At 43.2% G+C, this 27,479-nt stretch overlaps 1 protein-coding gene across 2 annotated transcripts; it reads left to right on the forward strand.

Moving 5' to 3' along the window:
- Window positions 1-5,016: 5,016 nt before the first annotated feature.
- atn1 (atrophin 1) lies at window positions 5,017-27,308 on the forward strand. 2 transcript variants are annotated; one of them, XM_012870355.3, is made up of 10 exons: window positions 5,017-5,322; window positions 9,472-9,591; window positions 9,965-10,066; window positions 10,400-10,525; window positions 10,653-13,456; window positions 15,064-15,274; window positions 15,415-16,918; window positions 20,041-20,208; window positions 20,329-20,509; window positions 26,532-27,308. In XM_012870355.3, the coding sequence occupies exons 2-10, from the start codon at window positions 9,565-9,567 to the stop codon at window positions 26,563-26,565; spliced, it is 5,157 nt and encodes a 1,718-aa protein (XP_012725809.2). In that variant the 5' UTR covers window positions 5,017-5,322; window positions 9,472-9,564; the 3' UTR covers window positions 26,566-27,308. The 2 variants fall into 2 exon arrangements, with proteins under 2 accessions (XP_012725809.2, XP_012725810.2); XM_012870356.3 differs by having other exon boundaries at window positions 20,041-20,184.
- Window positions 27,309-27,479: the final 171 nt, after the last annotated feature.

Below are 27,479 nucleotides of genomic sequence, written 5' to 3' on the forward strand. Positions count from 1 at the left end.
CAGCCCGATAAAAACTGAAGTGGGAGACAGTGAACTGGACACAAGGGCTAACGGCTGCTTCTGCTGCTTCCCATTTGTCTTCTTTGTTGGAACCTGGATCTGGAAATTACATCTATGCAAGACAAGGTAAGGCAAGTTTATTTATGTAACCCCTGGGTTCCCAAAAATAGAAATGTTAATTAGTTGGGCATCAATATTATTTTTCTTTGTTGTTTTGAGAAGAACAACCAATAGATTTACAGGTTATTTTACTAAAATACCCAACAAGCTAACTAAAAAATAGCTTATTTAAAAGAAAAAGAAAAACACTAAGGAGTAGAAATATACTTTTGTTACAATTTTATGGAATGTCACTTTAACATTGCCAATCTTTCTATAGTCTGTGTTTGTGCTGGAGAAAGTTCTGCTCTCTATGGAGCTGAGGAGGGAAGGAGGAAGATCTAAGGGTGTGAGAAGGACTACTGATATGAAGGACATCAGAAAGGTAGGGGGAGCGAGGCTGTGGATGGTCTTGAATCGTTACTGAAGGATTTTGAATTCTGTTCTGAATCTAACTGGGAGCCAGTGAAGCTGCTGTAGGACTGGGGTGATGTGATCAAAAGACGGGGTTATGGTAATAAGGCCAGCAGCTGAATTCTGAACCATTTCAAGCTTGTGGAAAAATTTCTCAAGAAGGCCAAAGAGAAGAGAGTCACAGTAATCAATGGTGGCCAGGCTATGTACAAGCCTTGATGCCGAGTGAGGGGAAAGGGAGGGAGGAAGATGACTAAACTTACGTAGATGAAAATAGGCAGAACAAGTGATATTATTGATGTGAGAGGTAAAGGGTAGATTACTATCTACACACAGACTCTTATCCTGAGGTGAGGGGGAGACTAATGAACCATCAAGTGAATGGGAGAAACTGTCAGCTTTGGATAATATTGATTTTGTTCCTATGAGTAGAATCTTAGTTTTATCACTGTTCAGTTAAAGGAAGTTGGAAGCGAACCAGGATTGTATTTTGGATAGGCAGGGGGTAAGGGGAGAGAGTTGGAGAGAAGAACCTGGCTTACATGAATGATCGAGCTGAGTGTCATCTGCATAACAGTGAAAACTGACGGTGAATTCCTGGAAGATATAACCGATAAGTAGGGGTCCTAGGACCAAGCCCTGGGGCACGCCGGTTGTGACAGGTGATGGATGGGAACTAAAGGGCCTCTTAAACCCAAGGGTTTATTTTCCATAAAATGCATACTGTTACTTTATAAGGTATTTCTCAACTTGTACAGTGCCTAAACTGCTAATCTTGTTATCAACTAACATAGAGTTCCTGGAGGATGAAGTGGATGTAAAAATTTGAGAGTAAAAATTTCTGTAAATGAGATTAAGATGTCCAAAAAATTGATTTCACCTAAAAAAAAACAAAAAAACAAACAGATGTTTACGTACAAAACTTTTTACTTTTTCTCTAAAGAAGGAAATAAACACAATACATTGTAACTACAACATACTGGTTACATCTGCAGCCAGTGTGGTGTCCACACAACAAGCAATTGAGAAGGTACACATTATTTTTGTGCCATTTTGACACAGTTTTGGTACAATTTTTTAATTGTATTCTTGAAATTGAAAATGTGGGATGCTATTATATATTTGGTAGATACTTTTGTAGAGGAGTTTCAGATGAAGATTTGGTGGGTGCCAATTGAAGATAAACTGTGAAGGATGGAGCGAGAAAGTGTATCAAAGGCCGCTCTCGGATCCAGAAGAATAAGAATAGAAAGTAAACCTGAGTCAGCTCCCATCAGAAGATCATTAGTGATTTTTATAAGGGTGGTTTCAGTACTGTGACGGGGACGGAAACCAGACTAGAATTGGGCATAAAAGGTTATTATGAGTTAAATTAGAATGAAGTTGGGAGGCAACTGTTTTTTCAAGTACTTTGGAGATGAAACATGAATTAGTGGGGTGAATATTATTGTAGTTGTTGGGATCTGAGCCAGATTTCCTCAGTATAGGAGTGATAATCGCAGTTTTAAAGAGAGTAGGAACAATTTCGGTGGAAAGTGAGGAGTGAATGATGACAGCTATGGAAGGAGAGTTTGAACGCAGGGTCTAACTAGGGCTGTTGGGACTGGATCAAGCATACAGGTGGAAGATTTGGATTTACAGATTATTTAAAAGATTCTAGACAAACTTGGAAGTTGAAAACTAGAAAATGGCTGACAGAAAAGCAGAATTTCACAAGGGAGGAGTAGTGACATGTTACGAGACAAACATGTGAATCCTGTGGATTTTCTCATTGAAAAATTGCATTATAGAATTACAGGAGTCTTGTATTTTGAGGACTAGGTTGGTGGGCAACTGTCTTCGCTACTTGAAATTCAGAATTAATTCCTTTTTGTTTATTTTTGCAAACTGTAACTTGGAAAATCTACTTTTTGGATACAAATAAAATGCATAATTAAATCCAGTCCTTCACTTAAACACAATACAGTATACAGTATCAATTAATAATCTTTTGGAACAATGATTATTATTATTCCACCTAGAAGTGGAAGATGGTTGAGATTTTACAAATAGATAACACCTCTTAAATATATACTATGGAAAAATTTTGAGTGGCATTGGCCATTTTGCCATATGGCCGCCATAAACTAGATTAAGTCGCAGTTGAACGATAGCATGATAGTTTGATTTAATGTTGATTAAATTTCATTTACTTTAGATAGATTTGCTTATTTTTTGCATTAAATTATTCAGTTTTATTGTAATCTATGGTTGTTCTTTATGTCATAATTTTAAAAACAAATATGCGTTTCACCTGACCTTCGCAAAAATGTCAAGCTCAAACTGTGTCCTTTTAATATTCTTTTTAATGTGTCCTTTAATGTGTAAATCATTTTCAGTTATTTCCAGTTCATTTTCTATTGTCCATAATTGTGATTATCTTGACCAGGGGTCTGCAACCTTTACAATCCAAAGAGCCGTTTTGTCCCCATTCCAGCTAAATAAAACCCGTTTGGAGCCAAAAAGACAACTTGTATTTTTTTTTATTAAACTCTACTGGAGGAAATGTATTGTCATTTATGGAAGAACCATCGCCATCTTCAGTGGTAAGTTAATATTTATGAAAAGCAGACAGTTTCCAGCCTAGTGAAAAGAAAAGCAGATCTAAAAATATGTCACAGAAGTTTTTAGTTTCATTCTGTTGCGAAAATTCAATGCAATTATTCCACAAAAACACCAAACTGCTAAATCCTGCAGGTTTTATTATACAACTGTTTAACAGCATTAGTTGGTGCTGTACCATCTTGAGCCAACTGTGGCTACTGAGCCACAGGTTGCAGACCCCTGATCTTTACTTGTCAGTCATAACTCTGCCAACATTTGCCTGATTTCAACAAATGAGATATAATTTTTTATCATTTAAAGAGCTCTGTATGTTAAACCAAAAAGGTTTAGCACTTTAAGTAGGGGGGAAATGTACAAGTGCCTATTGCAGGGGTGCCCAAACTTTTCAGTACATGGGCCAAAATTCTCAAGTCAAAGTAACTTGAGGGCCAAAAAATTAACACAATTTTTTTAAACCAAAGCAATCATATTCATTTTTTTACCTGCTCTACAAAATATGCTCATTTTAAATAAATAAATTAGTCTGTTTTTTTGTAGAAAATTAGCATGTAAATTATTGTAGATCCAAAATTTAAAAAAGGGTTTTGCTCATTTGTTTCATTTGATTCATTCAGTTAGGAATATATTTTGAATAATTTAATTTGACTATTTAAAATAGGTTTTTTTTGGTCTAGTAATATAAGGAACAGTATTTGGGTAAGTTCTTTGAAAACACTTAATTTGAATAACTGAATTCAAAGCAGATTTTAATGCACCAAAGTGTACATTTGAGTAATTAAATACCATTGGATAGATTTTACTATGAAATTAAAGAGAACGTCAAATGTGTGTTTATTAAAAGATGAATACTTTGTGTTGTACTTAACTTTTTCAATTGTAGGATTTTAACTTTTCTGCAATAATTTTGCCCTAATTAAAAACTAAAATCTTCCATCTGCATCAGCCACATGTGCTGGTGGACCAAATCTTTCTTGAAATAAAGTTGGGGGGGGGGGGCACCTAAAATCACCACAGGGGGTCACACTTTGGACATGCCTGGCCTATTGCAACGTTTTTTCCCCCTACATTGAAGCAAAAAGTGACCGAGGCCTACATTCGCTGTCAGTTCACCGACCCACCGGCAGAGGGCGCGCCAGCAGACAAGCTCTGCTCCAGCCAAACCCGCCGCCGCCTGCCGCCACTGCTGCTCCTCTCCTCGGGCTGCTGGCTGCTGGCGACGGTGATGAAGGAAGGCTGGAGCCGCGCATGCGCACGACGCACAGTCTCCGGACGGGTTGCCGTGGTTACCACACAATAGGAGACGGGACAGGGGGCTGCGAGAGAGAGGAGAGGGAGTGAACGACAGGAGCAGGGAGGAGGAGGAGGAGGAGGAGGAGGTCTGCAGAGCCGCTTGACTGGACACACCGCTGCAACCTTTTTTCCCTCCAGACGGATTTAACTGTTTCCAAACGAGTTCGAGTCTCCTTTGTTAAGTCACACATTAGGAAAAATCTGTTTAATGCACACCTAATAAAAACAGATACTTCATGCTTTTTTTCCCCTCTCCTTGTGGTTTACTGCGGCTTGTTATTCAAGCGCTCCATTTAGTAAAGGTGACTCTGGAGGGACTAGTCTAAGGAGACCCTCCCTCTTGATCCCCTCCCTCTTCAGAGTTTTGGCCTTCACTCTGCGCCTCTCTTTCCTCCTCCTCCTCCTCCTTTCTCTCCTTATGCAAATCACGCCCTCACCACTCTCCCTTTCCCTCACTCGACGTGCATCTCTCTCTCTCTCTCTTCCTCTCTCTCTCTCTCTCGCTAAATATTTTGACTGTAAGACTGGAGAGGGGGGTACAAAAAAAGTGCAAGTCGTCTTGAAGAAAGAAGGGGGGGCGAGAGAGAAGAGGGGGGCGCAAAAAAGGGGGACCGAAAGGGGGTGGGGAAGAGGCATCAATTTGTACAGTCTGCAGTTGGCACCCCTGTTTTTTTTTTTCTTCCTCCTCTGCAAGGAGTAGCAGGAGATTTCTTCTGCGTTATTGTTATGATCGGATCCCGCTGCAACATGAGCCAGCGCCAGGCTCTGCTGACAGACGCCTGGGCCCTGAGGTGTGCGTGTCGGCGTCCAGCATAAAGCACACACTCCAAAAAAAAAAAAAAAAAAAAAAAAAACACACAAGCGGAGAAAGGGGAAAAGGCAAAGTGAGAGGGAACGCATCGCTGGAAATTATAGGTAAGGAGCGAGAAATAAAAAAAAAATGGATGCTTACACTCTTCTGTGATAGTGAGCCACGTTTGTTTTTGTTTTTTTGTATTATTATTATTATTATTATTTTTTACCATGCCATTTTACCCACTCTTTGTGCGCTAATCATCATCATCCTCATCATCGCCGCCCGTCATACATCCATCCGCGTTGCCGTGTCTTCTTTCCTGAAGAAATGCTGCACGACGCGGTGCGTCCACATTGCTGGGAGAAAAATGGGGGTCTGAGGGGAGCCGAAGCAATTCGCCATTCCCTATTCACCTTTTCTCTCTCTCTCCCTCTCCTCTCTCTCTCTCTTTCTCTCTCTCTCTCTGTCGCTACTAACATGTGCGCATCGCTTTGGAAACTGCCTCAGCTCAGGCATCCGTGCAGACCGGAGAAAACATGTATGTGCTGCTGAACACGTCGCTGGCTGGCGCTCCGCTGTGGCAGCATGCATCTGCAGAGCTATGCTCTCCATACCCCCCCCCCCCCCCTCACCCCCCATCCCATTCTTTATGTGTACCATTAACATTTAGTAGGAAAGAAAACAATCGTCGTGGTGCATGGTCGTCGGTGATGTAAGCAGAGCCACTGCATGCTGCTGCTTTGCATCACACGGACAGGGAGAAGAGGCCAGCTTGTTGATGATGCATGTGCTGCTGGTTCTGCTGGTGTTTGATGACTGGTGGACCACTGGCAGGCCAGCAGCAGAGATGCCACCTGTAACTGAGAGGCATTGTTCAGACCCCCCACAAGATGCTGCTGCTGCTGCTGCTTCTCCAGCGTTATTAATCAACTCATATGCTGCTAAATTAGGGAGCCATGCCTTACACCTTGCTAGTACCTAATTGGACCCCCCCTTTTTTTTAATACCAGTCTCGATTAGCCGTGGTATAGGCATTCCCCAGATATTTTATGTCCATTTACGACAGGATAGCTTCGTTCAGTTGCTGCAGATCTGTTGGCTTATTTCCGCCTCATCACAAACGTGTTTCTTTAAGATCCGGTGACTGTGTAGGCCATTGGTGTACAGTGAATTCAGAATCATCAGCAATGCCCAGGTAGGCTTTGACGAGGGGCCCAAAGTGTGCCAATAAAATGTGCCCACCACCACGCCTAAGGTTGGGATGATGAGATGGTCCTACATTCAGGGGTAGTGCATTAACTCTTTGTGGCGTACATTCAAAAAGGAGTCTGAAACATTCCGTGGAGATTTTCGTCCGTATTGTCGTAATAGATTAATCTCGTTGCTCTGGATCCATTGGCTCCATATCCGTGATGCTCATCCTCCAAAGGTGCTCCATTTGGACTGAGGTTTGGTGACGCTGGAGGCCACTGGAGATGATTTGATTATTTAGCATCTGGACTGGGTAACGTGACTTAAAAACAAAATCTCCACCATTTGTTTATTTCAACCGAATCCGATTAATGGATTTTCTTTCCTTTTTGTTTCATAAAAACAAATTGCTGTACTTATTTTTTTTAAAAAACAGTACTTTTATCTCAATAATCTCTCCTGGAAGTTGATCTGAATTCAAAGTGCAACTTTTTACGAGCTTTTAAACATCAGTATAAAACAAGATGGCCGACCCTTTCATTGTAAATAATGAAAATATAACACAAAATGTTTGCTGCTAGTTGTGTTTTACACGTCTAAGAACAGGCTTCACTTCACTTGTGTAACTCCGCAGCAGCTGAAAAAAATTAATAAATTAAAGTGCCTATTCTTAGGGTAAGAAGGTTTCCTCTATGGAGTATTTTGACAGTCTATTTTCCTAAACATATATTCAACATCGCGTGCTATTACCAAAACAATTCACTCTTTCAGGACTGATTTGGTGCAAAGTTTCATTGAAACCCGGGAGAGTGCATTGGCAAAAAAGAAAAAAAAAATATCTAAGTGTTCAGGAGTTGCGAATTCGATTTAATCGATAAGATCGATTTATCGCCCAGCCATATAGCATTATCTTGAAAATTGGTTTGCTGTGGTCATAGATGAACATGTTCAGTAACAAAACTCAGGTAAGCATGAAGGGGACTTAAAGTGCACCAAGAAATATAGCAAACGCTTTTAAACCACTCTTGTGTTGTTTGTCTAGAGTCATCCTCAGAGATAGGGTGAGATGCTCTCTCATCGAGGTAATATCAGGTCAGACTCCATTTTGCCTTCAGAAATGCCTTAAGTTTTCATGGCTTAACTTAAACAAGGCTTCAGAAACATTCATCCAAGAGTTTGGTCCACATTGAAAGATTTGCACCTCACAGTTGCTGCAGATTTATCAACTTCACATCCATGATGTAAATCCCCATTTCCACCACAACCCAAATATGCTATGAAATCTGGTGACCGTGGAGGCCTTTTATCTATATGGAAGTCATTGTCATGTAAAAAAAAACACACAAAAAAAAAACAGTTTGAGATGATTTGAGCTTGCTCATAACATGCTTTGTTATTCTCAGGGATCTTGTAGCTATCAGAAGGTGGTGACTCTGTGCTCTTAAAGGCATGGACATGGTTCGGTCAGCAGCAACACCCAGTAGGTTGTGGTGTTTAAATGATACCTGGTTGGTACTAGGAGGTCCAAAAAGCTCCATTAAAATAGGTAGTTTGGGTAGTTTTGCTGGGGGAGACGGATGTCTGGGGGTCCCTCCTGGACTCATTACCTCTCCAAACCAGTCTGAGACGAACACCAGCAGCCTGAACCGTTGATACAAAGTAGGGGGGATTCATGCTTTCATATCATCCATGACCCTGCTATCTAAATGTGACGGTTAAAATTGAGACCCCTCAGACCAGGTGACGTGTTTCCAATGTGTTACTGCACAGTTCTGGTCTTCCTGTTCAGATTTATGACATAGTTTTAGGTTTTCAGGTGACAGGCATAGCTGCCACTGTGGTCCTCTGCTGTTGTAGCCCATCTGCTTCAAGGTTCAAAGCGTTTTGTATTACACATACATTGTTTTTATCTTTCCACCAACTAGTCTGCTTTCAACAAAACATTTCTGTTCACGCTCTTCGGTCAATTCGCCATAAACCAGAGACATGGTTGTGCAGGTCGCTGAACTCCTCGGACCAGCACACCTGGTCAGCCATGCCCTGTTCACAGTCTCTTTCTTCCCCACTCTGGTGCTCGGTTTGAACTTCAGCAAATCTTCTCCCCCCGTACGTCTAGATGCCTAACTGCATTGAGTTGCTGCCACGTGATCGGCTAAGTTGCTATTGTGTTGCAGTTGAACAGCTGTACCTAATGAAGTGGCCAACGAGTGCCTATTCATTGTACATGTCATTTTTTTCCCCCCGGTGTTTGTTACTTCCCTGATTTCACACTTGCTGCAGCTTCCCTTTATTTATTTAATGCATGCGTAGTAAAGCCGCTACGTGACTCATCTACAATGTTCCTACACTCAAGCTGTTCTTTCTTTTCTCTTACAACCCTGTGCACTATTTTTAACCTCATTTAATATTCATGAGCCATTTTTTTTTTCATCATAGTGGCACATGAATGAATGGATTAGACCAACCCGTCGAGTGCCTACAGCTCACCGTCGAGCCGAACCACATGGAAAACAGGATCTTGGCATTGTTCATTCCCCCTAATGGCTTGCCGGATAAATAAGCATGTGATTCTCCTGACCATAACCAGGTCATGTGGGTTAACCACAAGTAGCTGTGGGTTGTTATGGGGAAGGTGGATGAAGGAGGGCGTGTGGCTCTTATTCCCAATATGCTCCCTGCAGACTACTTTCCAAAATGCCAGCACGCCAGCGTTGTAGCTCTACCAAGCGCTGCATCCTTGACAGGAGGATTGTAGTTTTTCATTTTCCTGTGCTGAAACCTAAGGGCAGAGAGAAGACTGTCTTCAGCGCAGCGAAGAGCAGTTGTGCCGATACAGTGTGGAGCATGCGGGGAATATAAATGCTGTTATTCTGCTTTTACAGTTGTGCGCTCCGATGTCCTTAAATTAAATAAAAAAATGTCGCCAATTCCTGAACTCCAGAGGGAGTGCATATAGCAAAGGGCGCCAATGACAACCGCATCCTTTTGCCGTGTATTTCTTACAATAAACAATGAGTATTTCATCAGGATTTCCATTCAGACTGAATCACGCCTCCTTTTCTTCTGCTTCTTTGCAGGTTTCGGTAGCTCCTGCGGGTCGTAAACAACTGGAACCGGTTCTGTCCCTGTGATGGCTTCCGTTGTGAAATGGACCTTATAAACGAAAGATAATGAAAACAAGGACGCACAAAGAATCGGTAGGCACAAGGCCTGCGTTTTCGCTTTTTTTTATGGTTGCATGCCTGCCGAATGTCTCAGTGTTTGTCTCACTATGTCATAATTAGTTAAAATGAGATAGTTTTTCAAATCGTCAGTTTTGGCAAAGATGTGGGCTAATCATCCTCTCTCTCTCTCTCTCTCTCTCTCTCTGTTGTTATTCCTGCCCTTTTTCTTCTTCTTTTCCTTATTTTTGCCTTTACTATTGTCCTCCCCCCCTCTCTCTCCCTCCCTCCATTCTGCATATTTTCTTTCAATTATCCCCTGTTCTCCTTCTTTTCTTCCCTCTAACACAAACATTTAACATTTTGCACCAAACCCGCCATGTTTCCCCCCTTCCGGTGGACCGTGCAGATGCCCATGCGCAGTGGGCGACGGAGGGGGGCAAGTGAAGAGCGAAGGGGTAGGCGCCCGCACACCAGCCCCACTCGCCCTGAACGCACCGATCGCCAGACGGTTAGAGATCGTCTCTTTGAGCTTGTTGTTGCCTCTCACTGTCTTGACTGTAATGTTATGCATGCATGCAAACGACGAAAGACGAGAAACGTAAAATAAAACTGCCTCTGTGTTTCAAAACTGACGTGTGAGTCGTCTGCACGGTTGTTACAGACTTACCCAAGCAGTGTTAAACTAATTTCTTGTCGGCACATTGAAATCTTTGATGCCTTGTGTTTAAGGCCGACGTTCTGTGTGTTTAAGCGCACGCAGCTGCAGGCTTTGTTCTAAAAACAGAACGTGAGCCTATTATGGATTCAGTACAACGGAATTAAAAGTCTTGTGTTGTTTTAGCAAAGAGGTGGCGGCGGCGGTGAAGAACTGGCTGGGAATCGCTTCAGCCGCAGATCACAAGGGCATGATTCATCAGAGAGTGAGGGGGAGGAACTTGTATCACCTCCAAAGAGACAGAAAGTTCAGGTTTGTGTTACATTTCCTCAGCTTCTTATGCAAATGATTGAGCAACTTGCACCTTGCTATCTCACACTGAAATATATTCAGTCTAGCCATTATTACCTCATTCTACAATTGCCCCATTTCTTCTTAGGATTCAGCGCCTAACCCAAATCCTCCAGCATCAACCCACTTGACCGAAAGCTCAACTCCCTCCACTGTTCCACCTCAAACCTCAGCTGCAAGCCAATCTCGTGAGAGCGACAACGAGGATGGCCAATCCCAGGGCAGTAGGAGTTCAGCCGTGGGGAGCCTGGCCAATAGCAGCAGCAGCCTGAGCAGCGGGCGGGATATAGACCAGGACAATCGATCCTCATCTCCGAGTCTTTCCGCTTCCCCTTTGGGCAGCCTGGACTCTGACTCTGATGGGCCAGATTCACCAAAGCAAGGAGAGCGGGAGAAAGCTAAAGAGGGCGGAGCAGGGAAGGGGACAGGAGAGGATAGGAGAACGTTGCGAGAGGGCAGAGGAGAGGAATCCTGTGGCGACGGGGACAAACGAGACGTAGAGACCGTTGAAGATTCGCCATCTCTGAAGCCCCCTTCCACTCCCTGCTCTTCCTCTGGTCTGACTCCCTCGCTCCGTGGAGGAGGGGATTCTTCGAATGACAGCAGTAGTGGTAGGAAATCATATTTCTCCCTGGACTCCAAGTTGATGTGCAAAGTTGAGTATGGCACGCCAGCGGTTGTAGAAGGCAGCAGAATGACCTCCAAAGCCAGCACGCAGTGCACAAACAAGGCGACTATCTCCGGAGGAGATTTTTCACACAACAGCCCCGGCATTCCTCACTCGTTGCCCCCTCCTCTCCCTCCTCCACCTGCCCTGAAGCCCCTGGAGCTTGGGGGGCAAAACCTGCCGCCTGAGGTTAAGACGGAAAGGGACAAAACTGAAAAAGCAGAGAAGCTCGTGGACAAGGCTCAGTCCACGCCTCCTTCTCTGCTGCCCCAGTGCGGGCCGCAGCCCCTGCCCCAGTCTCAGCCTCAGACCCAGCCCTCCAGCCATCCCCACCACTACAGCTCCACCGGTTGGCAGGGCGGGGCGTCATCTGGCTGCCAGGGGAGCTGGGGGTACTCCCGTTATCCTGGCAGCCACCACCCACAGCACCAGCCCCCCGTTCAACAGCAGCAACTTCCTTCTGTCTACAACCCTCCGTCCTCTCGCCACTCCTCCTCACACCCCTCTTACCTCACCCACCCTCACCCCCACCCCCACAGAGAATACCTTCCCAGGTATGCTGGAGGGGGAGGGGACAGAGAGAGGGGGCCCACAGGAGAGCGAGAGAGGGGAGTTAGGGGGGAGTGTGGTGGAAGAGAGATCAACAGAGAGTTTTCTGCCCCCGTTGGCAACAGCAGCAACAGCAACGGAGGGGGAAGTGGTAATAATGGCTGCGGTGCGATGAGCGGCCCCAACAGCGTTCCAGCTAGGGAGTTTGGAGGGCTGTCAGTAGGGCAGAACAGGGAGTACCAAGGCTCTGGGAGAGACGGCGCCAACTTAGGTCCAGATCGAAGAGACTTTGGTCCGGCGTTCCGGGACAGGGAGCGTGAGAGGGAACGAGAAGGAGGAAGGGAGTTTAATCTGCCCAATCAGAACCAGAACAGAGACTTTGGCCCCTCTGGAGCCACAGGGGCGCATCCGAGAGACAAAGATGGCAACAGGTGGGGGGAGTTTGGGAGTCAGACAAGAGAGGTTGTGAGCAACAGCAACCCAAGCAACAACTCCTTAACGCAGGGAAACCCCCCAAGCTCAACCGGTGGTCTGTCCGTCACCCCCATGCTGAACCGTGACCCCCCTGCGTCACCCCAAAACAACCTCAGTCACCCTCCTCACTCCTCTCTCCCACCTCATCCCCATTCTCATCCCCCAAATTCATCAAACAGGGATTTCCCGCCTACCATGGACCAGACGCAAATGCCTTCATCTGGAGCAGACAACTTCCACAGAGACTATCCTCCAGCTGGAGGAAAAGACTTTCCCACCGGGGCACCTTCTTCCGCTGGCACAAATCGAGAGTACCTAAGCTCCCCTGGTGTGACTCCAAACCTGGGACGAGAGTATCCAGGGACTGGAGGAACGCAACACCCCCACCCGTCTCACCCGCACTACCAGCCTGGGCCCAAAGACAGAGAGAGGGATTCGAACCTGCGGGAATCCGCTCTGTACCAAAGCCGCGGAGGCCCTAATCAGCCTCCTGCACTCTCTCCTTCCTCCTCTTCCAGTCATCATGGACAGTATCCACATCCACCTCCTCAGCCACCTGTGCATCCCCCTCAATCCTCCCATTCCCAGCCACCCCAATCAAGTCTGGGACCCAGTGCGCGTCCCTCGCACTATCAGTCCTCGGCCCAAACCCCTCCGACGCCCCTGTCCCCCTTACCAAGTCCGTCTACCAATCAGATGGGAGCCTTCTCATCCTTCCCTCCTGGCTCTTCCTCTGCACCCGCCTCACAACTCCCCGTGCCAGGCGTGCCATCCAGCTGTTCACCCGGATGCCGCCCTTCATCTTTCCACGGCACTTTGAACAATCACCCTCAGTTCAGCGGCCCGTATCACTCCAACGGAGGCAACGGCGGCGCCATGGCGAACAGCAGTAGCAACAGTAGCGTAGTCAGCAGTAGCAGCAACGCGAACTCCCAGGCACTCTCCCCTCAGAATGTCTCGAAGGCACCGCCGCCTCTCAGCAACTCCACCAACAACAACAGCAACGTCTCAACCCCTGCGTTGAGCGCATCCCTTCCTAGTGTAGAGGGACATCCAGATCCAGGTCTACCTCCAACGCCTGTCATCAAGGAAGAACCGCCAGAGGAACGGGAGGAAAGCGAAAGTCCTCCGCCGGTGTTACGAAGCCCCTCACCCGAACCAAAACACGTGGATATTCCTATCCACGCCAGCCAGTCGGCACGGTAAATTCAACATGGGACGCGGTCCCTTGCAAAAATGTTGTCACATTTCAAACAACGAGCTTCCATGTATTTTATTGGGACTGTATGTGGTAGGCCAACACAAAGTACTTCACTTTTAACAGGAGAAGGAAAGTGGGTCATTTACAAATAAAGATCTGAAGAGAGAGCAGGATCCTTGTCTCGTGAAACACACCTAAACTAGTTTCCGGCTCAGTAAAACAGGCCAACATTAAGCCTCCAAGATAGCCTTCTTGAAGCTCCAGCCTTGATCCTGTTGAATATATTTCCACTATATATAGAGTTAACGGCTACAAAAGCCAGGTGGTTGAGGTGCAACTTTCTAATTCTATTTGAGTGGATAATCTTGTGTCAATTGGGGGAAAATCCACAATAAATTCAAACTTATGCTTGATATTTTTAAAAGCCTTGAGGACGTTTGTTGTATCATCGTTTCAGACTGAAGAAAGGAATGGTTCAAACATCTTTTAAGGCCAAATTAATGACTTTCAGGTCCATAATAACTGCATCTGAACTCCTCTCTTGAACTGCACACTAGTCTACAGTATTTCTCAGCAGACAAAGGGCGTCAAATTATTTTGCACAACTATGCAAAAACGTGTTAATGAAAACCGAAAAATAAAAGCAAATACAAATCAGAACGAGCATTTTTAAATATTTAAAGTGCATATGTATTCAGCCCCTCTCAGCAATTACACCTGCAGGTGTTTTGGAGCATGCATCTATTTTCCCTCAAGATTTTGCCCTTTTGTTCTCAAAACTGTTCAGACTGAGACAGACTGGAGGTAGGGGCTCTGTGAGCATCAGTTTTTAAGCCCTTTAATAAAATGATCTTTTTTTTTTTTCACTCATTGTAACACACCGTGGCTGTTTGTATGGAGTCCTCCTGCTGGAAGGTGAGCCTGCATCCCGGTCTGAGGTAGTTAGCTGCCACTTACAGATTCTCTTCCAGTATTTCCCTCTGTTTAGCTCAATACATCTTTTTGTGGGGTGTACAACTAATAGTTTTCCTGTCTTCTCCCACCTGAGCTGTGGGCCGCTGCAGTCCGTCCAGAGTTAAAATGGAAAGAGACGAGATGTTCAAAGCTTAGGATGTTGTCACAAAATCTAACTCTGCTTTACAATACACACAAATCCCAATAGAGTACATCGAAATACGTTGTTAATACATGATAATGTGTGAAAAGGTTCCTAATTTGCAGGGTGCTGTATGTTATCCTGCTATGTACTGCAAAACGGAAACTAAAAGTAAAAAATTCTTGAAATTAGTAAATTTTTCCTCCATTTGAGCATGTATGTAAGACTATTTGCCAATGGAATAAGATGTATGCACTTAAAATAAGAACAATTCATCTCCATCATCTTATTTCAAGTGCAGGGTATCTAATTATCTTATTTTAGGGGTAAAATATACTCATCTCACTGGCATATAGTCTTATTTACATGCTCAAATCAAGGAAAAATATACTAATTTTAAGAACATTTAACTTACTTTTAGTTTCTTTATTGCAGTGTGGTTGTCAGTGCTTTTATTTCTGATGGTCAGACTGACGGCAGAGATTTGTAAACATGGTGTCCAATCATCCCAGGTTTCACAAGGTCCTCGACCGAGGCAGCGGGAACTCCTGTGCCCGCAGCGATGTCCTCTTCGTCCCGTTAGACGGCTCCAAACTGTGGAAAAAGAGGAACGAGATGATCGAAAGAGCTCGAAGAGAGGTCGAGCAGAGGGCCAGAGACCTGAGGGAGAAGGAGAGGGAGAGAGAACGAGAGCGTGAGAGAGAACTGGACCGGCATCTACAGGTGTGCACATTCCAGCGTGATAATTGTGGACAGTGTCAGATTTAATGGATTCCATGTAGATTAAATTGATCTTTTTAATGGGCGGGGAGGAAAGTAGGTCACAAACACATGATTTACTGTCCCCCTGTTTTCTCTTTCAGCACCAGAAGGACGTTAGTGCTGCCGGAGGGGGACGCCAGGGTTCCTCCCTCTTCTTCCCCCCCTCGTCCTCTATCATTCTCGACCCTTCCTCTTCCTCCGCTTCTTCCTCCGGCAACGTAGTCGCCCACCCTCCCACTCACCCCCAGCATCACCCCTCGCATCCACACGCTCATCTTCCACCCGCGCATCATCTCCACCCCTCCCTGTCCCACGCCATTCCCCACTCCCTCCTCTTGCCCACCATGGGTGGGGCATCGGCGGTGGTTGGGGGTCCTCAGGGGGCCCTGGGGATAGGTTTGGGAGGTCCGTATTTAGGGCCTGACACACCGGCGCTTAGAACCCTGAGCGAATATGCTCGCCCGCATGCCATGTCCCCTCTCGGGGCGGCGAGTCGTGCCCAGGCACACCACCCCCAGGTTCACCACGGTCACCCCCATGTGCACCCCTCATTCTTCCTCCCGCAGTTACAAAACCACGCTTTGAGCCACCCGCACCACCTGCCCACCGACGCAGCAACAGCGGCAGCCATCCTGGGTTTCTTGTACGGCGGCAGCCTTGAAGGTGGTCCAGGTGTGCCCGGTCACCCTGGGGTGGCGGGGGGTCCTGTACCGGGGGGGATTGGGGGTGCAGGTTTGGGAGGCATGGGTTTCCCTCATGCGATGGCCGCCCATCGAGATCGGCTAAAGCCTGGGTTTGAGTTTAAGAGTGACGAGCGGGTTTATCCGGCGGGGTCCATACACGATCCTGCAGCTATTGCTCTTGCTCACTCACATTCGCATGCCCACACCAATGCTCACGCTCACGCTCACTCCCTGCTGCTCGCAGGAGGAGCGGCAGCTAATGAGGTGTCGCTCTACGGCACTCCTCCTCCTCCTGCTCCATCTGGACCTCCGCACCTTCAAAACCCAACCCTGGCACAAGTAACCCGACCTCCTCAACCCCCTGCTCCACAGTCACTCCCTAATCCTCCTCCTTCATCTCTCCTCCCACCGTCTCTCCCCTCTCACCCCACATCTGCCCCACTGGCCGCCCCCTCAGCCCCGGCACCCCCTTCCGCACCTCCACCAGCTCCTCCTCAACCCACTCCGCCGACCTCCAACTCCTCCTCGCTTCATCACCCAGTGCCCCACTCTTCTTTCCCTAACTCCCTCTCCTCTCACGCGCAGCCGCCTCCTGCCCCGGCTGCTCCGCCCGAGACTTATCCGACTCCCACGCGCTCCCCTGCCTCGTACGAGCGCGACAGGAGCGGAGAGAGGGAACGGGAGAGGGAGCGGGACAGAGCAGCCTTGCCAGCCTTTGGGGACAGAGAGCGAGATAGAGAGAGGGAGCGAGAAAGGGGAGGAAGTGGGGGAGGCGGAGGAGCAGCGGGGGGCAATGGAGGCGGAGCAGGGGGGGCAGGTGGAGGAGAGAATCTTGGGCGTCTCCAGATGTTGAATGTGACGCCTCATCATCACCAGCACTCACACATCCACTCACATCTTCACCTGCACCAGCAAGACACAGGTACCAACTGCTATTACCAATGCTGTCAATGTCAGAGTCGCCTCAGTCCTGTCGCTGTGAACCGATTTACTGTCAGAAATTAGTTTTAAAAAGTCCGTTTACCAACCACCAACCAGAAGACGCCGTTTACTGATCGCAAAAATGCAACAAAAATGCTTCCAAGAGTCAAACTGTGTTCTTATTTACAGTTAATGCTTGTAAATTATTACGCTGTATTTGATTTCTGGTTGGTTCTTGTAGTTTTCTAGTCACTTTAGGAAGTGCTAGGAAACAAAAAGTGCAGGACATTTCAGTTTTCCTTGAACAGTCAGCATAACTGTAGCTTTATGCAACTTTTAATAATGTATTTGGTTTAAAATGATTCGCCAGATATCATGATACGTTTTTTTTTTTAATGTTGCGATATGGCTCTGTTCAGAATCAGAATCAGAAAAAAGTTTAATCGTCAAGTAGGTTTGCACTTACAAGGAATTTGACTTGGTATTGATGGTGCAGACAAAAAATAAGAATACAGTAAAATAAGAAGTAAAAATTATATATACACAGAAGCTGTATACACTCAGTAAACTGTGCGTTAATGTAACGCAGAAGCTTGTAAGTCCTGAACGGGGGAGAGAGACAGTGACAGTTCATTTTGGCCTTTTAATTATATTTTTTACTGATTATCCAGGTTGAAATGATCACACAACATACATCTTCATTGATTTTTATAGCCAAGAATCGTGTGCACACATTTTTAAGTAAATAAACATGGTTAAATACATGCATACATCAACCACTAGCATCTGATAAAATGTGAAGTTGCACCCCGACCACCTGCTTTTTGTAATGATCAACAAACTCTCAGCATCATTCTCCCGGGACATTTAACCAAACCGGTTGGTTCCCTGGCACAGATGAGACTATTTAGCATACTATTTAGCATACTTCAGAAATGTTCAATATGGTAGAGGTCCGGGTTTTAAGAAGGCCTGTATCAAGGTTTGAAGTAAAAAGCTGATTTGGTGAAAAGTGACAGAATTTGGAGTTCATCCTTCTTCAGTTTTCTATCTACCAGCTACAAAATAACCCCTCAGTATGACCACCACGTTGCTTGTCTCGTCTGATTGTAAAACTGTGCCGTCAAGCTTAAAGGTGTCGGTTTTAAGATTTCTTGGTCGGCATTCTCTCATTTCATGTCGATAAAAACCTGTTGACAGTGACACTGGTTGCTGAGTTGGTCCGCCACATCCAAACCAAGTTCCTTTCTGCTGTTTGGCAGAGTTTGAGTCAGATGGGTAAAGTTTGAACACATTTATGCAGCATTTGATGCAACCTGGTAGTCGGAGTTGGGGATAATGTAGCACCTGAGTCAGAAAGCTGTGGAATTTGCTATTAGTTTTGTTGCTAACTGATATTAGCATTGAAAGCTGACAACAAAATTATTTCCCTTCATTTTATGAATCAATACTTGATGTATTTCCAACCAAGAGCTCGGAAAATCTGATTTGGTAGTGCAATAAGGAAACTCCATTAGATGTTTCACTAGATGATGATCCCAAACACATCAAAGCCGGATCCTGGCCCGATAAAACAGGCTAACATTAAGCTTCTAAAATAGCTTCCATGTATTTTATTGGGACTGTATGTTATAGACCAACACAAAGTACTGCACATTTTACAGGAGAAGGAAAGTGGGTCATATACAAATAAAAATCTGAAGAGAGGTCAGGATCCTTGTCTCGTGAAACACACCTAAACTAGTTTCCGGCTCAGTAAAACAGGCCAACATTAAGCCTCTAAAATAGCCTTCTTGAAGCTCCAGCCTCGATCCTGTTGAAAATATTTCCTCTATATATAGATTTAACAGCTACAACAGTGAGGTAGTTGAGGTGCAACTTTCTAAGGGGCATTTAACCAGACATTAGTGAAGGTCTATGTATATATTTGAGCGCATTATCTTGTGTTTATTGGGGGAAAATCCACAATAAATTCAAACTTATTCTTGATGTTTTTAAAAGCCTTGAAGACATTTGTTGTATCATCATTTCACCCTTAATAAAGTAGCTTTCAAACATCTTTTAAGCGCCATAATAATTGCATGTGAACTGCACACTAGTTAGACGACAGTATTTCTTAGCAGACAAAGGGCGCTAAATTATTTTGCACATAAATATGGAAAATTGTGTTAAAGAAAACCTAGAGATACAAGCCAATAAAATTCAAAACGAGCATTTTTAAACATTTAAGGTACTGTAAACTGGTCTTGTGTTTTTTCTTTATATTTTCCTTCTCAGGAGCCAGACTTTCTTATAATCTTTAAACTCAGTCAGTATTTCTTCACGCTTTTTTTAAGTTTATTTTGAGACTTTTACCGAGAAAGTCTGACTCACCTGAACCTCAACATTTCCAGTGGAAGGATATTTTTTATTGTTAAGTTCTTCAGCTCTGACCAGTCAATAATTCAGGCTATATAGAGGCTCAATTACAGACAACCTAGCAAATAAACTACTTAAAAAGTTGATAATTTAGCACATTGGTACCTGCTGGCTGTCACAGGATTTGTTCTTATTGTTTTAGGTAAATGTATGAAAACTGCCATTAAGGACAGTTTAAGGACAGGATTTTAACCCCAAAAAGGTGATTGACAAAACGTTATTAATTAAAAGTATTGAGTAGATGATCAAGTTGCTGTAAGATGCATGAACAAAATAGGAGTGTTTTCAAACCTTTGGTTGCATATCTTTGTTTAGAAAGATAACTGGACTCTTTATGATGAGTGTTTTCTTGATTTAATGTAGTTAGTGTTGTTTTGAAAATATCTGAATATTTTTTTCTTAGGTATTTGAATCATGTTTGAAGATGTTTATTTTATCCAAAGTATTTTAGGGTCTTCTTGCTTGCATTGGTTTAATTGATTGCTATATTTTGCATTGAGGAATAAAACCATATAAGAAGTTGTCTCGTAGGATTGAATGTTTATTTTGCTCATCGTGCTCTACTTTATCACACAACCCATAGATTTTGAAGTGTCACCAGATATCCTTGTGTCTGTATTTTTGTGTCCTGAATGCATTTGGGAGATCCTGCTTTGACTCACTTTAAATATTTCCTGTATTTCCTATTACATCACTGGCATCTAGCGGCGGGCGGGGTTCACCCCCTGATGGACCCGTTGGCGTCGGGGTCTCCTTTGGCTCGCCTTCCTTACCCCGGAGCAACGCTCGGCACGCCCATCCTGGCTCACCCCCTCACTGACAGCGAGGTGCTTCGCCAGCAGCTGTTCGGTGAGGAGAAGGCTCCTCGTCCATGTACTCGTTCAGTTTTCTTCTCTAAAAACAAAACACTGCTGACAAGTTTGTGAAGATGCTGTTTGTCTGTGGACGGCGACGGCTGAGCCTCCCTCTCTCTCCTCCCTGTTTTGGCGACAGGTGCCCCTTTCCGTGACTTGCCCCAGCCTTCCTCCCTCACTGGTCCCATGTCAGCGGCCCATCAGCTCCAGGCCATGCAGCAGGCCCAGAGCGCCGAGCTGCAGATCCAGAGACTGGCCCTGGAACAGCAGTGGATCCACCACCATCACCACCACTCCCTCACACAGGAAGAGTATTACAGGTGCAGAAGGCTTTGCGTCCGCTCCGTCACGATGCAGCAAATATTAAACGTTCATAGCTTCAAATAGCCCTACAGCTGCATCTTTTATTGATATAAATCTGAAGAAAATGTGGTTAATACGCTGGTTTCACCACCCTGGAGTCAATATTTACTAGAAGCATGTTTTAAAAGCATCACAGCTGCATCACAGCTGCAGGTATTTTAGGGGAGTATCTTATCTATCTGTCTATCTATTAGATTGTTGCAGGTCTACAGGTTTAACTTGCTGCTGATTCTTCTTTGTGAAATAGCTCAGCAATATGCTCCAGTTTGTGATCGTTTGTCACATACAGTCCCATTAAATACATTAAAGTTAGTGGCTGCAACATCACAAAGTGTTAAAAGGTCCTAGAGATAAGAACGTTTTTTGCAAATTATCAATATGCGATGAAGTTGTTGTTCACAAAGAGTATTTCAAACAATGGTTTCTATTACTGAGCTCTTAATCATGACTCCTGAATCTAATAAAACAGGTTTCCCTCCAACATAATTGCCCAAAGACACTGTTGGGCATTTTGCCATACAAGACTATTGATTTGGCTTTACAGAAATACAATTGAGGCAGAGTGTTTTCACATTAATTAGTAGTCTATTGGCTTGTGGTTCTGTAACTCAGTGGCTTTTTTTTTGGGATTTGACCAAAGAGCTGCTGAAGAAAAACCTGGCAAGCCAGGCTGATAATGTTTAGCACATTATCAATCTGGGGCCTAGTCCAGAGATCTGGGAAAACGGATAAATTTTTATACCTTTCATCCACACATAAATGCCATTTTACATCCCTAAAAAACGAATGACTCTGAAAACTCAGGTCAAAGTGGAGATTTCTAAAAACTCTGTCTTTGAGCCTGTGTGTGCACATGACAAGACAAAGTTTTAAGGTCCGGCGCAACACGCCGCTGACGTCACATGTGCGCAGCCATTGTTATAGACTTGGCTATACAGTGGAGTAAAAACTTAACATTGTTGTTGACTGTTTATATGTCTAATCAATGTTAATCTGGAAAAATTCACTAACCTACGGCATCTCTGGTTCCTGCATTCCTGTTTTCCTGCTTTCAATCTAAATGCACACATGAAACATTGTAAACATTACAGCTGGTTCAGACGCTTTTTGTTCATTTGTTTTTACAAGCCCAGCCGCTCCAATACGTTGAGGTACGAAGGAGAAAAAGTGCTTGGATGTCAGCGGCTTTAGACGGGCACAATGCTGTTCAACACCGCTTTTATTTTGAAGGACTCTGACTGGCTGACATAGGTTTTAGCTTTTGAGTATAATGCCCCCAGATGCGTCTGACATGTTTAAAACAACGGTCAATGGTGACTTTACATGGGTTTGTGTGGATGAAAACTTTTCTAAATCTTGTGTGCATGGTATTATTTTTAAACTAATATGGGGGAGATATTTGTTTTTATAAATATAAATGTGTACAAGGTATGGGTCTGCAACCGTTAGGAGGAGGGACGTTCAGCAGAACTTTCTGAGCTGATTGGGCGAAGCGACACCTAGTGCCCTCCTACCAAAGGGTAGTTTTAGCCAATCACAGTATGAAATGAAATGCAGGCGTTATGAGAAACCACAACAAGTTACTCTGGTCAAGGTGCGCTTCTTTGGGTAGTGATGCTCGTGTCAATCGTGAATTCTGACAGAACAGATGTGATAGCAGAAGCTACGCGTGCGTCCTGTGCTGCCATGTTTATTTTGGTTCAGCTGCGTGCTCGGCCGCTGTTGCTTCCTGTATGTCCCGCCTTACAACATAATACTGCAACGTGATTGGTCGACTCTCTTTGGGTCGGTCTCAAACGGTTGATGATGGTCATCATGTGTTTGTGAACGCACAAATACTGCAATAATTCAGCTTGCAGGCGAGGTTAGCAGACGAAGTTCACATCCAAGAACCAGCTTAAGCAGTCAGAATTGTAGAATTATTTATTTCACAATATATTAAATTTGAATCCCTAATTTGCAAAACCTCATGTCCCAAAAAACCCTGGGCTGAAAGATTTAAACACCAAACATTTAGATGTTGCTTCCAGGCAGCCAGAGTTTGTTGTAATCTTTTAAGATGGTGTTGATTATAACATAGCTTTGGCTGCTTTTGCACTCATTTTTCTGTCCTGTTCTTGTGCAGTTTTATCTCTAATAAATTAAGAAGCAATTAAGTAAAAGACTAAATACCGAGACAGTAGCTTCTGCAATTTATGTCTGACTCAAGAGATGCATCCATCTTCAGTTGAGCATCCACTGTAGCCAAGTTTTCTACTGCAAGTAGAAATTAACTCGTTGGGGCTAAAATCCCGTTTTCTGCCTGTCAGACTGTTTTATCTGTGGTAGTTCTCACTGATTCAGTTGAAGAAATGGGAATGAATTATTACTGTACATTGTTGCTGGTGTCATTGTGAGTGAAAAGCCACATTAAACATGGTCTCTTTGTTAAATTCTTTGTTGTATGTTAACACAACATGGTTCATTTGTTGAGTATAGGAGTCAGTTTGTGCTTGAATGGTCATTCAGGAATTTGGTGGCTCAATACAAATATAGAATTATTCCTTTATTCAGGGAGTGCGCTGGAAATAACTCTAAAAGAAAATCTTTAAAGTATCGGTCATGAACGCGGCCACTTTTCAGTTTGCGGTCATTTTCTCTTTGAAGTGTCCCGATATGTCAAAAACTTCACAATGCCTTGTAATCTCACAGGGTGCCCAGCACTTTTTGAATGCAAAGCAGGCCCACAGCATCACAGATGTCCCACCATACATAACATTAGGCGTGAGGTGATTTTCCACATATTCTGTGTTTTGGTTCATGCCAAATCCACCTGCTGTGTTTGTTGCAGAAACGTTCAGACCAGGTCTTTACCGACCCAAACACGCCTGTACGGTTAAAGATACAGTAGCGTGTATCAGATTCGACACATTCTGCTCATTTACGTTTGTGATGGCAGGGCAGAAAATGCTTTTTCCTCATATTCCTCCCAACCAAGTGTCTGTCTTGACGGCACATTTGGTCAGAGGTGTGTAGAGCAACCAGAAATTTGTATTCAAGTAAGAATAGCACTACTTCAACATACTTTTACTCATGTAAAAGTAAACATTTATCAGCCAGGAAGAGTAATTTAGTATCCAGTAAGAAGGCTACTCAAGTACTTAGTAACTAATCATAAAAGCTGATGATTTAATATTTAAAATGTATGTAATCAGTCAGACAAACATACAAGGTTATGTGCAAATGATGTTTTTCTTAAAGACAAAAATTAAAAAATATATACAAATAATAACATAATTAAACTTGAAAGCAACACTTACAGCAGTTAATGTACAGTATGTTAGAACAGTGCAAAGTATTTCCATTAACAATATCTACTGTTTACTGTACGTTCATTTGACCTCCAAATGGCTCAATGAGCTCAGCAGATAGAAAATAACATTAAAATAACAAAACCTTTGCACAAATAAGAAGTCTCATTTTAACATAAACTCTAGGTTTTTGTCTCTCTGGTGCACTTTTGGTTAAAACAAGTATTTTCTTTATTCGTGAATTTACTCACAGTAGGTAGGGTAGCCAGAAATTTTGCTCAAGTAAGAGCAGCGATACGTGAGTAATAATATGACTCAAGTAAAAGTAAAAAGTACAGTGCAGTAAAACTACTCCTAAAAGTACATTTAGTTCAAAAAGTTACTCATGTAAATGTAACTAGTTAGTACCCAGCTCTGCATTTGGTTCTAATGGTGACTTTGTAAACACAAGAAGCCACTCTTTGCTATTGTTCCCTAAAGGTGTTAAACGTGTGTTGTGGAAAGATGAATATGAGTTTTCCTCCAGACTCGTTTCTCACAGCTCCAGTTTGTAAAAAGTTTGCAATCGTTGCTCCAGCTGCAGATATAATCAAGTTCAGGCTTTAAGTTTATTTTTACACATAGCCCCTTCCTGTCTTATGAAGAACATCTCATATTTTGAATTCCATGTTTTCCGCTCTTTCCCATTTTGAACAGTTATTTGGAGAAACGGTCCCCTGTGTCACATCAGATTTATACCTACAGGACAACAGTCAAACATTATTTGTTAAATGTTTCTAAACTCTCTGATCAACCTAATAGAGTAAAGCATAATTTGTAATATAATGCTTTAGTTACATTCAGTGTAAAGCAGAGGTGTCCAACGTGTGGCTTGAGATTTTGTAATATCTAGCGACTTTTTATTTATGAGAGACGATGTGCAAAACCTTTTAAAATACAAAAAAGACAAATTGCAATGTTCTTAAAATGGAAAATGTTTGGTACAACACAAATTATTTGTCTTTTAAAGACAAAGCGTTTTTACTCCCTTTCATTTTCACTATAGAACCATAAACATCCAGTGACTTGAAAACAGTCTTAAAATGTGTTTCAACCTTTCTTTTTTTTCCACTTAGACCTTGTGTTTAGATTACATCCCATAATGCTCACCGGCTCCTCCTGCAGGAGCATCGCAGCAATCTGCCAGCGCAGCTCTCAATCCAGGGCAAAAGCAGAGTCCAGATTGCCGTTAAAATGGAAACCAGATCAAAAATGCAGTAATCTCAGATTGTTTCATAGCGGTTATGGTTTAAAAGCCTCTCCAAACTGTGTGGAGATCTGTAGCCGGAATAGATTTTAAAAGAAGTGTGCCATTGTAAATTAAGTGTCGACATAACGGTCAAACTCTGAAACTGAATTAAAATCCCTTTTAACTCAGAGGAAGGTTGCAATAACCCACCTATCTGTAATAAATAAGCGTGTGAGATGTGTGAACAGAAACCACACAAACCTTGCTTTAAAATGTGTCTCTGAACATAAATACTGTAAAATGTTCCAACATTACCAGTTTAAATCTCTTTTACAAAGCTTTTGATTACAGCGTTTCTCTCTTTCTGTTCTTGGTTTTGTTAATTGAAATTTTCCTCTAATGTTGGCAAATTTAATCAATTAACTTGAATTAACTGTAAAAACCCAACAACTGAGGCCTGGTTTAGGTATTGGTTTGCAAACAAATATACAGAAAATGCTGCCAATAATAAACCAGTGACAAATGTGTAGTACCCCCCTATCCCAAAGCGTCACATTTTATCCCGGGTCAGTGCCTTTTTTTGGGATAATTCTACCTTATTTCGCTGATTTGATCCTGGTTCCTGCAGGGTTTCTGGAAAAGTACCACACTCTGGAAAAGCACCTTAGAGCTGCCTTAAAATAACCACAGGTTTTTTTTAATTAAAAACAAAAGTACTCAAATGAAAGGTTGGATTTGTCTATATTTTTCAGTGTGAGATTATGCTACAGATTAGTTTCCGCTTTTTACAAGTTTGCTGTCAAATGTTTTTTTTGTGTGTGTGTTTTTTTTAACACTATTTTAATTAAATTTTCTTATAGTAACACATAACATGGCCAGTTATACATCAAACGTCTATTAAGTTTCACCCTGTCCCCAACCTTTCCCCTTATCTAACCCTTTTATTGATTCACATATTTGTAAAGGATGGACATGTTTCTTTGCACCTATATAAATATGCTTATATGCTTCCATCCTTGGCCATTTGTGCATGCTTATACATATCGTGAGAAGAAAAAAGGAAAATTGAATTTTCTTACAATAACACAAAACATGGCCAGTTTTACATCAAACGTCTATTAAGTTTCACCCTGTCCCCAACCTTCAGGTAGATAAATAGAGTAAGGTACAGTAAGGTAGGTCCTCAGGCCCATAAAAAGTAACATTAGTTCTCAGTAAATAGAGATTACAAAGATGGTAATCTGAGTGAGTGGTATATTCCTCGCAGTTTATCCATCAGCAGTTGTTTCTTATTGTGATTCTATTGTTTCACTGTCTATATCTGCTGTATTTAAATATTCGAATCAGGCTGTCAAACTTTTTTAATCATTACACACATCCGCATGTGTTGATGCTGGCCTTTGCCGTTATGTGAAATTAAGCTAATTTCTTCTTTTCGTTTTTTTTTTCTTAATCTTTCAGTCACCTGAAGAAAGAGAGTGACAAGACCCTGTGAGGGAGGGGACATGAAGAAGAGCGGCTCGGGCAAGAAGAAGACAATGAACACGTGAATCTGTGCAGGAACAGACTGAAGAAAGAGAAAAAAAGAAAAAAGAAAAGCACTGAAAACTAAGAGGGAACTTATTAAACTAAAGCTGGACTAAACAGGGAATCCGGTGGTGCAAATGGGAACATTTCTGAGGATGAACAAAAGAAGAAGGTGTGAAAATGTTGCACATTGTCCCTGTAAACTGCACCAGACTCCCGACGTTTCCCTGTATTAATCTCGTTTTGTATTGTGCTCTGTACAGTATATTAGATGGGGGCGGGGGGGCTGAGGATTGTGAAGTACAATATGTTGTAAAATACCAGAAGGAATGTGTACATGAGTCTCTTTTATGTCGTTGCATGTAGCTAGGCGCTTCTTCTGAACTGGTGGAGCTTTTTGGTTCTCTTTTTAGTAAATCCTCCCCTCTTTTGTATCCGAGGGGGCGTTCGATATGCATGAGACCAGCAATTTAGTGTTTCCGTTCATGATGATAGTATTGTTATTATGATTAATGTCGTCCGTTTGTCGATAATGATATAATTATATATACAACACATATTATTTGTATTATTTTTTTACATTTTCATGGTATGGCGGTTCGGTTTTTATTTTTTTTAATTTTCAATTTAACTTGTGAAACAAGATGCAAATGAAGGCAAAAAAAAAAAAAGGAAATCTGGGAATAAATTATAATCTCTTCTTTTTTTTTATGCTAGTTTCCTGGCTGTTCATGTGTGTGTTTCACATAGATTCAGACTTTTTTTTTCTTCTTTTTTCTTTTTTTTTTCTTTGCCCTGTCTTTTGTTTTATACAAGTCAGTCGTGCACAAAGCATATCATATTCCTCCCACTCCTCCCCCTCTGCATCAGCCTCTCCCTCCC

This window comes from Fundulus heteroclitus, chromosome 3, assembly GCF_011125445.2.
Source record: "Fundulus heteroclitus isolate FHET01 chromosome 3, MU-UCD_Fhet_4.1, whole genome shotgun sequence".
NCBI classification, from domain to species: Eukaryota; Metazoa; Chordata; class Actinopteri; order Cyprinodontiformes; family Fundulidae; genus Fundulus; species Fundulus heteroclitus.